At 36.6% G+C, this 13,023-nt stretch overlaps 1 protein-coding gene across 3 annotated transcripts in view; it reads right to left on the minus strand.

Moving 5' to 3' along the window:
- Positions 1-13,023, minus strand: part of LOC137408377 (galactosylceramide sulfotransferase-like) — a 35,963-nt gene that overhangs the window by 8,049 nt on the left and 14,891 nt on the right. For 2 of the 3 annotated variants that reach the window (XM_068094881.1, XM_068094882.1), the window contains exons 2-5: positions 8,149-8,276; positions 7,055-7,086; positions 5,114-5,410; positions 3,795-3,991 (exon numbers count right to left, since the gene is read on the minus strand). In XM_068094881.1, the coding sequence (XP_067950982.1) occupies positions 3,795-3,991; positions 5,114-5,410; positions 7,055-7,086; positions 8,149-8,228 (606 nt within the window). In that variant the 5' untranslated portion in view covers positions 8,229-8,276. The remainder of the gene's footprint in view (positions 1-3,794; positions 3,992-5,113; positions 5,411-7,054; positions 7,087-8,148; positions 8,277-13,023) is intronic. The other variant, XM_068094883.1, reaches the window with a different exon arrangement.

The raw sequence follows: 13,023 nt of genomic DNA on the forward strand, positions 1-13,023 counted from the left end.
AATGAGTCATTAATAATGCAGAGCTGATATGATGTAACTGTGAAACAGGGACAAATAGTCAAATAGCCATGATATAAGATGAATAATATAGCAAATCAAGTAGAATTTGAGAACTTGCACCAATTTAACGCTTTATATTCCATGGAATTTCATAAGTAGTTTGGTGCAAAAACTTTACATAAATTCTTTATGTTCGCTTGAATTTAAGGAAATGGATGTTTATGTTGTAGGGGCGTCTACTGTGTTTAGTACTCCTTGGACTAAAGATCACATTGGCACAAGATTTTGAAAACATGCATTTGCTGTCAGCTTCATTTTAAACACTCCTTTATTAATCAAATTGTATTCCGGTTTTTACTGTTTGTATGCAAAGATTTCCTCAACAAATATAACTATGAAGCAACAACACTCCGTGTAGTACCCTCTCCTTCACCTATCACCCTTATCTATCACCGAGTGATACTCATGACCTGTGTTTACAAATTTCTCAAGAGGTCCGTGTTGTTTTCATTTACAAAAAATTTGAAAGTTGATTTGAGTCATGAACTGGATTCTTTCAATAAATTCAAAATAGAATATACATAGGCTTAAAGCAAAAAAAATAATGCAATATTGTTCTTTTAAAGATGTGGTCGCGTCAAATTTAAGTTGATCTTAAAAGAAAGTATTTTTTTGTCTATCAGTTGATACGTTTTTTGTTATGTTAGGCGATCTCATTGTCAAGATATTTCAAGATTAAAATCGAAAAAAATTGATCGCGGCAGAAACGCTCAGGCGAAAAAAACATGCCCAGACTTGCCCAAAATGATGTAACCCCTGATACAACCTGCCTCCATCTTTCGTATTCACATCGGCTTTTGCGATAAAAGTGTTGAAAGTTGTGAAATGTATATCCTCAGATAGTTTTCTCAAGCTAAACACCTTTATTAGTCAAAGTCAAACAACAACTGACAGCAATGATCACACAAACAGGGTGGTCATTGAGTGCATAATAAAAGAAACAGAGATAGCATACAAGGTCAGCTAAGGACACAAATGTGACTACTACGTATGCAAAAACTGGCATGTTCAGATATTAAGTATTTGAACACGGTAGGTACAAAAAGCCGAATGCACTGAAGGACTGAACAGATCGAATATATTTTGGGAGTTGCCCTCCCTCAACTATTATCTATAAAAATCAATCATTATCTATAAATAATATTGATGGCATGTTTCATATAATTATAATAAATATTACCGTATACAGAAATAAATACATTTATTTCCAATTGAATAGAGAAACAATTTTGGCTAGTTATTTAGCTACTAGTTCACCAATGGTTAACGATACTACTGAACAAATAAAACATTTTGCTTCTACCAGGCATTTCCCTTTTATATGTCAAAGGTAAGGTAGGTAATGATTGGACTAGTGACAGCAAAAATACTTCGATTGAATATGTAATATTTTTATATACAGCGTGCTTCACTGGCGCGAAAATAAACAACAGCCTCTAGAATGTTTCTACTGAATTCATTGAGCTCTTCATTTAGAGAAGTTTGAGTTAGGCACCCTTACCCTTAAATAGTCACAAAAGAGGGCAACTCCTAAAATATTCGGTTTGTTCAGTCATTCAGTGCGTTTGGCTTTTTGTATCTACCGTATCTGAACATGCATGTATAGGGCAGTAATGATGCAAGGTCATAGAAAAAGGTTACAGCACCATTTTCAAAAAAGGTCTAGTCCTGCGCGGCTCTATTGGTATATATTTTATCTTGTATTTGCTCTTATTGGCTAGAATAAAATTTTGATTCCAGCTACAGATACATTAGTATCAATGTCTCAAATTCCTCAAAACAAAGAAAATTAAAAACTTGTCATATTAGCCTCTTCTAAATGCTGTGTAAACATTTTAGTACCGACTACCAATTCTACCGGCCTACGGTAATTGTGTCTGAGCAAACTATGTAGAATAAGGTCTTTGTATCGGCACAGTTCTATCGCTACCCACACTGAAAACTAGTTTCTTACTAAGTAAAACAAGCAAGCTGCGTCTTTGAAAAGAATATGTGGCAAAACTAACTACATCTTTACAAGTCATGTGCATTGTATAGTCAACTGTCAAAGTTATCGAGTCATTATTGGTATCAGATTGTAGAAAAAAATTCCCTTCACTGGTCACATTTGATTAGTTGATTCAAGTACTAAACAAATGGTCGAGCTATGCAAAAGTACCTGTCCATACAGCTCTGATTACACTTCATAAATCTATCAGACAAGATTTCAGCACAGGTGCCAACGGGGCTATGATGTATTCAATGTTCTGCAAATCAGGTTTTGCATTATTTTCAACAATATTATTTTATGGTATAATTTTTACAAGCAAAAAGATTTTCATCTCGGCATAAAGCTTTTATTAAAAATATCCATCCAAGTCGTGGCCACTCACATAGTTTCAGCTCATACAATAGGACAAATTCATCTACTGCAGCAAACTCAAACAAAACATAATGGTTTATACAGCACACATTCAAGTCTCTCTTTCCCATTTATGACAGTTTCCACACTGACAAAGCTGCTTCGCTGGAGGGACCACACAAACATCCTGTAATCAATAAAACAAATGCAATAAATATATGTCATTCATAGATATGTCATTCTAACGCGTATACACGGAAAGCTTTCAAATTAGGAGTTAGATAGATTGCGAGTGTAACTTTAAAAATGAATAAATGTTTAACAAAAGCATAAGTGCGCCAAGCCAACGCTTCGAAGCTTTGGTTCTGGAAGTTAAAGATGTGCATTGATCAATCAATTTTCTTCACTTTCTACATGTGAGAAGTGAACATCTAAAGTCAAATCATAAATCTAATTTACTAGCTAAAACTACCAAAGAAAATTTGAAGCAAATATAGCTAGGTGAAATGATAAAAGATTATAAAACGATGAATGGTGGTGATAGCAAAAATTACTAGGTAATTATATTAATTAGTAAATGTATTCATGGGTACTAAAATTATTACCTTTAGTATAGTCATCAATTTAAGCCATTGTATTGCTAGATGCTATAGATTAAAAAGAAGCCGTCAAGAACTCACTGTGCATACGTATCTCGCGCAGGAAATTGCATTATAACCTCAAACAGGGAAATATAATCTGAATGTAAACAACTGTATATCTATAGGAGACTCAAAGTAAAAGATAAATTTACTTCCATTCTCATATCTTCCTCTGTAGCATAACGCTGCTGACACCTGTCAGCTCTAACTAGTGTATAAGCTGTCTGTCCCAAACTTTAACCACCTGATGCTCAGAAAACTCGGAGTTATCTTCGCAGTAACTTTACAGTAATTTTACAATTCTGTTGCTCGTCAATAAAAGTAATTAAAGTAACGATGTTAATTAATTTAGTAAATATCGATGTCGATGCGATCTAATAATAGAGTAAAATCCCTAAATTTGAGATCACAGACAACGCGTTTTACGAGTGATAACATTTATTATGACCTATATAAAAATTTCGTGCTGATGATTGGCTAACAAAGCGATCTTATATTTATTGCTCATAGACTCTTTTCAGACGTGTAACTCGTTACGTCACGAATGAAGCACCCGCTGGAATCTGAGCTTTTTAAAAGATGTCCTCATTCAAACGCATATATCTCTGGACAGGGTTAGTCTTCAAAGACAAAAATGACATAGAATTGTAGCTGATGTTTTAGCCTTTTATGGGTCTTAATTTAATTTGGTCAACCTTTTTGCCGCAACCATATCTTTAGTAGGCTAATTAATATACATTACACAAACTTACATATTGTTTAGGTAGACCCATGTTGCGACTGTTGGCAAAGAAATTGACAGCTGATTTGAACCAGGAAACGGGTTCTCTCGCCAGCCCCACATGTTTGTAGCCAGGTTTAATATACTTGCTTATCATTGTTATGTTATAAATAGCATGGTTGACCAAAGTATCAGCTTGTGAGACATTCTCTGGCCCAATAGCAAACTCTACAACAAAAGTTAGCAACAGAGCTGCTAAATTTTTCTTTATAACGCTAATAATACACACATAGCTCTTGCTTAGGAGAGATTTGAGCAGCCTACCTAATTGTAAAACAAGTGTTTACTAAAACTTACATATTCTTTGTAATGCTAAAATTGATGAAAATTTTGTTCAACGCAATTTCCTATATTTAAATAAACTGGTTTCTAAAACTTTGTGTAAAATATAGATTAGAAATTTTGACACATGAAGCAAATTTTCATGCAATTACTATAAATTAACAAGATTTAATTATGACAAATGCTTGGAGTTATTCTTTCTTTAAACATTTGGATTCCCATTTGGATTCCCCAATTCCAAATAACAAAGTGTTTATCAGCCCAATTCTTTGAAAGATTTGTAGATTTTTTTCAAGTCAAAATCTCACTTCGAGTAGCGTTGAATTGTCAGTAGCTGCAGCAGATTTTTTTATTTTACAGACTGAAACTGTTGCTCAGTTCAAAAGATAATTCTCATGTCAGAGTATTCATATTATCATGATTAGTTTTATGAGATTCAACTATGTTCAATGTTAAAAAACAATATTTCGGTCTCACTGAGTTATTTTGACGTTAGCAAAAGCACATGGTTAATGTACCATTCACAAAATCTAAAGGATCCACTCACAACTTCAGCTTTTGGCTGTCAAACTTGTTTAGTAAAATGAGTTTTTGGTAAATATCATTTCAAGGCAAGCTGTCTTGTTGAAAAACATAACAATAGTTTTTAAATGCTGTTACTGTCAAAACAGTTGATGTGTTACACTCGTTTGTTTTCTTTTTATTTGGTTGTTTTTAGTTTAGCAAAAACATCCTTACGCTGGAATCACCACATTTTTATAACTGTTAGATCTTTTAACAATCCCTAAAATTATTGATTTGAAAAGTCTAGTGTTGTTAGTTACTTTTGTCATTCTTTGACAGAATATTTTTTCTCTCGTAGTCCTAAATTCCACATATCTTAATTTATCATTCAGACAATCTATGTTATTATAATCCTTTATTATCGTTGTTCAGAATATGTAGAGTACTCCAAACTCAACGATCAAGTGAGTCGTTGAGTTCAGAATATCTTTGTACAAATCTTACTTGAAGGGTTCCAAGGAATGTGGTGTCCATGGCATTGAGTCAAGACATTCAACTTGTGAAAGCGGATAAACCGAACCATTATAGCGAATAATGTGGAAGATCCTGTCTTTTCCACCTTGGTCATCACAAATTGTTTAGTAGAAGTTGTCTTCTCTGAATTGACAAGCCCTTGATCCGACATATTGGTATTTTTATCACCACTCATTAGAGCTGACTTCTCCAGCTGTTCCGTAAAGTCTGTCTTCTGCGTATCTTCTAGACCTAAATTTAACTTCTCGGTATCCAAGGGTCCTACATCTAATTGACACCAATGCTTATTTGAAAAAGTGTGATGAACAAAATAACTAAGGTGATGCAAAGAACACTACAGGAAACAACTTATGAAGGTAAATAGGTCATAAGTGACAATATCTAGCGAGATATTGCATGTGATGCTAAAGCAATGACATGTATCTTGGAAAGTACTGATTTTAAAAATGTGGCGCTCACATTAGTTTCACCATAGCAATCCACCTTTTAAAGAACGCGCTATAGAAATTTATTGATCAAAAACTCAAATCCGTGGTTGATGAAAGAAAAAGTAAAAGTAGCAACGCTAAATTATTACGATAGAAAGAAAGCTATAGCGTATCGACTCATAATTTCTATTGATTACAATAACAAAAGCTCAGCTTTTAACATTTCATCTGTGGCAGCAGGTGGCAGGTGGCAGCAAGTGAAACTTGTTTATGAGTCGAGGTTCAAAGGAGTCGCTAGCTGATGAAACTCCACACGCACTTAGCAACAATGGTGCATGCAAATTTCAGAAAAACATGAAGTTCATCGAAATATGTCAAATATAGGTAAGCTAAATCATCCAAGAGTAAACAATGCATAAATTCACTTTTAGCAAAATTTTTCCTGTATATTTTCTGAGTCACACCAAAATCATTTGGGTTATTGAACACTGAAAAAGTAAAACCGTGTCAAAATTATAATAAATCTATTTTCAGTATTGAATAGGTTTAGGGACAATGCTAAAATTTCATGATAGTTCTCTCCTATTTTTGAAGCAAAACAATTAAGTGTATACCTCTACATAGTAAATACTAACATTAAACATTGAAAGCAAAAAAATTGAACCAAAATAGCCCTAAAAGTTTTACATTATAAATACATTTGAAATTTTTTGCTTCTATGTTAAAAATCTAGATACGAAAATTATTAATCAATTTTGAACTTGCAAAGAGACTTGAAGACCATTAGATAGAGTATTGTCAACAAATGAAATATTGTTATACCAAATACTTGTTGGCACTTAAAGCAGGAGTGCAAAACTCCCACTGTCTACTTAGTTGTGACGAATGCGCAAACAACCAATACCCCTAGTTCTGTAATTAATTATTGGTTAAGACATAAACAGCGGTCTAACAGATTTTATGGTTTCTCAAGGTATGAAATACTTTACAGTGGTTATGAGTAAGTGAAGTGAGTGATTATCATGACAAAACTGTATAAATATGAGCCTTTCTCGTTTTCTATACTACCATACTTTTTTGGACTATAAACCACACCCCTATATAAGCCGCATCTGCTTTTTGTTTCCAAAAAACATTAATAAAACAACACATAGGCCACACCTTTGCATAGGCCGCAGAACTCAGGACGGTGCTTTTTAATATGGCAGCAACTTTGCTGTTTAAAACGGAACAGTGTCTAACGGCACTGTTTCCTATTAACCGACGCTTTTTAACCTAGTGCCTAACGGAAAAGTATCGTTAGGCATTGTTTCTGATTTTCTTTCATCGCTAAAGGCACACCAACCGTAGATTATGGTTAATGCGCTCTAGCGGTGAAAAAAAGCCACAGAATAGCCGCGCCCTTATATAAGCCGCATGGCTCAAATCACCAGAAAAAGTAGCGGCTAATAGTCCGAAAAGTACAGTAGTTATTTATACAAACCTGTTGGCCTTCTGTAGAAAAGCATCGGCTTTCTACAAAAATACATAAGATCTCAGTGTCTAGCTTTAAATTTTGCTTTCGATAAAAGTAAGTTACTGAGGTGAAGCTTTCCAAAGCATGTAAATGCTATCAGTGAACAGAATACGCATCATTTCACTAGACAAATTAATGGACCGAGCTGTGAGGCGGTAGAAGCTGTGACGCGGTAGAACTGCACTGTGTCAGTGCAACAGGGTAAACAGTATTTTTGCAATGTATTACAACTTTTAATTCACCGTAGACATTTACTGCTACTACAGCTGCTCTCCTACTGCAAGCCGACAACTGTGCATTCACTCTCATAACACATTACCAGAAACCCAACAATCCACTGTCAACATTCATTCTTGAAAACTTGGAATTGCATGGGTACTGCAGTTGCGTATTAGTACGAGGTTGCTACTGTAGGTCGATTGACAGTGCAGACTTTCTAAGCATCTGCACTGCAAATTAACTGTTACTGCACGATGCATGTGGCTCTAAGTTCGCACCACAATCGATAGTGCTGTAATGTCAAATTACATGGACAGCTTCAGTTTTATCTGCCTCTAGTAGTTACTTCCGAATAATAAAACTTGCCCTTTAACTCCCATATCATTCGAGAATAGGGAGTCAGGCATTAACACTATCTTAATGAAATTGGGTGTTTGAGTTGTATTCTCATTCATTGCAATTGTATTGCATTTAACATAATATGTTAAATGCAATACAATTGCAATCTATTGTATTGCAATACAATTGCAATACAATTGCAATACAATTGCAATACAATTGCAAACATCTCAAAGATGAGTACTCACTGATCCTATATTATAGGATCAGTGAGTACTCATCTTTGAGATGTTATTACTTTTTCAAAATGGTCACAATGCTGATAACAGTGCAAGTTTTTCTATTCTGTCAGCTATCGCAAATCTAGATCTCAGTATATACACAATACTATGTCCATATTCTGACCTAATATTCTGCAAGCTTGATGGAAAACAGATTGACTATAGGCTACATATTTTATTGAATCTTGTTGAATCATGACAAATCTATTAGCAAAAATGTACCTTGTTTGAGTCAGCAAGAACACCACCAAAATGACTCCAAGGCATAGCAGAAGCTGGGTCCAACCAGATGAGAGTCGCATCTCTGTCTATACAATGATGTTTTACTACTTCAACGGAGAATAATAGTTCTGAAACAAGTGAGCAAGTCTGAGAAAGCGAGTACAGATGGCAACGGTTTTCCTAACTAGGCTGCGCGGAAAAAATGCTTTAGGCAAAACTGCTTTAAAAAACAATTAAACGTTAAATTAAATGATAACAATTAAAATTTGAACAATTAAATTATACAGCTAAACAAAGAAAGAATGTCAGATAAGGATTTCATGTGGTTACCACCGAAAATGATTTTGTCTTATAAAATTATACCATCTCATAATACCCCCTAATCAACATCTAATAACAACATCTCATCATACCATCTCATCACACCATCTCATCACACCATCTCATCATACCATCTCATCACACCATCTCATTGCACCATCTCATCACACCGTCATACCATCTCATCATTTCATCACACCATCACATCACACCATCTCATCACACCATCTCATCACACCATCTCATCACACCGTCATACCATCTCATCATTTCATCACACCATCACATCACACCATCTCATCACACCATCTCATCACACCATACCATACCACCATACCATCTCATCACACCATCTCATCACACCATCTCATCACACCATCTCATTGCACCATCTCATCACACCATCATACCATCTCATCGTTTCATCACACCATCACATCACACCATCTCATCACACCATCTCTTCACACCATACCATACCACCATACCATCTCACCACACCATCTCATCATACCATCTCATCACATCATCTCATCATATCATCTCATCGCACCATCACACCATCTCATCGCACCACTCATCACACCATCTCATCATACCATCTCATCACATCATCTCATCACACCACTCATCACACCATCTCATCACACCAACACACCATACCATCATACCATCTCATCACACCATCACACCATACCATCAAGGAAACATGTTGGTGGCTGCCCTACAAATCTGGTTGATGATTCATCAATCCTTATTGCAACTCATCAAAAAGGGTTGTTCCAGAAGAGGCTTTAGGTCGTTGCTAGCCTTTTAAGATTAACTATCACATTATACAGTTTAAAGTTCAAAGTTTTACACTGATTCAGCATATACCAAAGCTGATCTCTAAGAGAACTGATTATTCTCCAGTTTTTCCTAATCCAAAAGTTTTTTTCGAAGATTCAAGTGCACATGTTTATTATGTACACAAGATGATTAATGACGTACATAGTTATGCAGTGTACGCAGTGCTCGCAGTGTACGCAGTGCACGCAGTGTACGCAGTGTACGCAGTGTACGCAGTGCACGCAGTGCACGCAGCGTACGCAGCGCACGCAGCGCACGCAGCGCACGCAGCGCACGCAGCGAACGCAGCGCACGCAGCGCACGCAGCGCACGCAGCGCACGCAGCGCACGCAGCGCACGCAGCGCACGCAGCGCACGCAGCGCACGCAGCGCACGCAGCGCACGCAGCGCACGCAGCGTACGCAGCGTACGCAGCGTACGCAGTGTTCGTAGTGTTCGTAGTGTATGTAGTGTACATAGTGTATTACCGAAAGTTTGGGAAACTTCATTTGGTTTCCTGTTTGATACCATATAACGTTACAAATACAGTAGCCACTTTTACAAGTATAGAATCTGTTCTAGGAACGTTTTTATTAAAAGGATTTTACACAAACAGTAAAATACAAGTAGATGCCTAATTAGTGCCAAAATCTTCCCAATGTAGTATGATTGTTATTGGCGTGTATAGCCTGTAGTGTAGGCCTAAAGTAGTTTAGTGTAGTGTATCGATGTGTATCGCTAATGAATGTAAGAGTGTTTATTGCTTTACATCTAGAGCCCAACTGTCTCTATTTATTAATTACAAGTTAAACAGTAAAACACATAAAAAGGTCACAGGTCAATAGTAGTCACATGATATCTGCCTCTTCTATTTACATTCAAAATAACACAAAATAAAATGCATTGTTAAAGATTGAAAATTCAATGCTAATAAGTCTCATAGGCAATCAACATGTCAAGCTTCTAGCGCATTCGTCGCGTTAACCAAATTTTGACATTCCGTGATCCGCCACATTCGAGCAGAGCTCAGACAAGCCAACAGGAGAAACCCCGTCCAGTAGGCAAACCCCCCCCCCTCCCCCCAGCAAGTCACAAACAGCAGCTCCCGCCACCCTGAGTGATCAGTCCGAAGCGCCCCAACTACTAATCCAAAGCGAGCCATTCAACCCCAGCACCAATGGACAACAGGTCACAACCCTGCAGGACTAAACAACTCATAACTTGAGTCAAGGTGTAGTTAAGGCTAATCTATTAGAGTAAATTTAACTAATTATATCTTAAATATTAACTACATGCATACCTTTTAAACATACATGATGACTGGCTAGCATACTTCTAACCAATTAATTCATTTAACTGCATGCATGTCCTTTGATCATACATAATGACTGGCTATTTTTATTTCACCAGTTGAATTAATCTCATTTATCAACACGATACACTAATGGTATTCATATGCCTTATCCTACCACCTGTCTACAAGCTACTTATTCTCTATGAAAAACCAGATTTAGAAGTGTGTCCATTTTTACTAATATAAATGTCGACTACCTATGCAAACTAATAAATTGAGTAAATGATAATATACATGTACATGTAAGCATAATCAAACATAAGACAATTCCAAAGTCACTACTCAGACACCATGCTTTTCAACCTACACTAGACATTGTCAAACAAGTATAATATAATACTACTACTATTAACTACTATATACTACCTAGTTTACCTAATTACATACTACTTCCTACTCCTCCTTCTCATCCCTTTCCTACGAAAAAACTCAGCTATCAAAGAATCAGGAATATTTTCAGCTGGTTCCCAGGTGCGATCACTAAAGCCCTTCCATTTTATGTTCAAATATCGCACACCCTGTTTTACAAAAGTACCTAAGAGTCTGTCAACTATATATAAGTCAGAGTCAGTTTGAGTTGCAGGGTTCCCTGCAACTACTGGTATGGGAGTGTCAGTAGTTGTGCTACTATCTGTAGCAGCAGTCTGTGGAGTTGTCTCACCAGTTCCGGGCTGTTCAGTGTCAAACTCTTCAGAGTTTACTGGCCCATCTAGGTCTGGGTTTACACTTGGCACTAGGCGTTCACCATAGTATGGCTTAAGACGACATGCATTTACTCTATGTTTAAGCAGTTTCATGTCATTGCACCTGCGCAGCATATATGTGTGATTTGTGTATGCGGTGATAATCATGTATGGTCCTAACCATTTCTTACATAGTTCAGGGCTAAGTCTTGTTGCAGTTTTAGCACAGTACAACCATACCCGATCACCTGGAGTAAATGTAGGCAAAGCAGCTTTGTTCCTTTGATCAACGTTAGACTTGTAAGTTTGTTGAGCAGAAACTATGTTTGATTCTGCAATTTCGCGAGCACAGTGCAGGTCAGACAAAAGACCTTTCATATATGCAGTGTAGTCTGGGCCACGTGGTGAAACAGGAAATAACTCATTGTCATCTAGAAAGTTCATATCTCTACCAAACATCAAGTAGCTTGGAGAGAATAATATGGACTGCATTGCAGGAGTAGCCCGATAAGCAGCCATAATGCTAGGTAGGAGCCTTGGCCAGTTATTCTGATCTGTGTCAGACATAGCCTTCAGTTGTGTGAGAATAGTCGAGGTCATCCTTTTACAAGCAGCATTAGTTTGTGGAAGATATGCTGATGTGCTGACCTTCTTGATTTGAAAGAGTTTACAGAGTTCACTAATTAATGAAGACATGAAATTTTGACCACGATCTGTTACCAATGTTCTAGGTGCCCTATATCTACATATTACTTCATCATAAAAAGTTTTAGCAACTTCTGTAGCTTCTTGTGTCTTCAAAGGAAAACACTCCGGCCATTTAGTAAAAGAATCAACAACCAGAAGTATATGCCGATATCCATCAGCCTCTTTGAGCGGACCAATGAAATCCATGTGAACTCTACTAAATGCCTCTGTTGACACTGGCAATGGCTGCAATGGTAGGATACGATTTTTCCTAAAATCTCTCTTGCTTTGTTGGCATATCTCACAAGATTTGACAAATTTGAACACATATGCATACATATTAGGCCAAAAATATTTCAGTTCGATCAGTTGGTATGTACGATCAATACCTTGATGACCCACCCCCCAAGTGATTCCCAGGGTAGGACTCCAAAATGGTAGGTACTAGTGATCTGGGCACAACAAGTTGCTTTATTGGACCAATGTGTCTGCCACTTGGTGTATAGAAGTGATACAAGATTTTATTCTGTAAAACCATATCTTGTGGCCTAATTTCTATAACTCTTGCCAATTTAGAATCATCAGGCAGCAAGCTTTCAGACAAAAGGTTTATATAATGACTAACAAGCCCATCATCTCTTTGTTCCTTACCGCATGTCTATTTTGTCAACAGAACTGACCAAATTTATGGTCCTAGCACCAATTTGTTCCAAAGCACTACCATCCATTTCAAACTCATACAAACAAGGTTTGGGTGCAATTTCATGATGAATATTTCCTGTGGCTAGAACAGGAAGGTGCTCTACCAGGTTAGTCACTGTCATGCAAGTGCCAAGTATTACTGGTACTTTGCCAACAAACATTATGCTTTTTAGCTAAAGCTTTATACAAGCTAATATTATATAGTACTGTCTCATTATAGCTACTAATAATGCTTGTAGCTTTTTACAAAGCTTTTCTATGACCAAACATATAAATACTTGGGTTTTCTGTTATTAAATC

This window comes from Watersipora subatra, chromosome 11 (genome assembly GCF_963576615.1).
Source record: "Watersipora subatra chromosome 11, tzWatSuba1.1, whole genome shotgun sequence".
NCBI lineage: Eukaryota > Metazoa > Bryozoa > Gymnolaemata > Cheilostomatida > Watersiporidae > Watersipora > Watersipora subatra.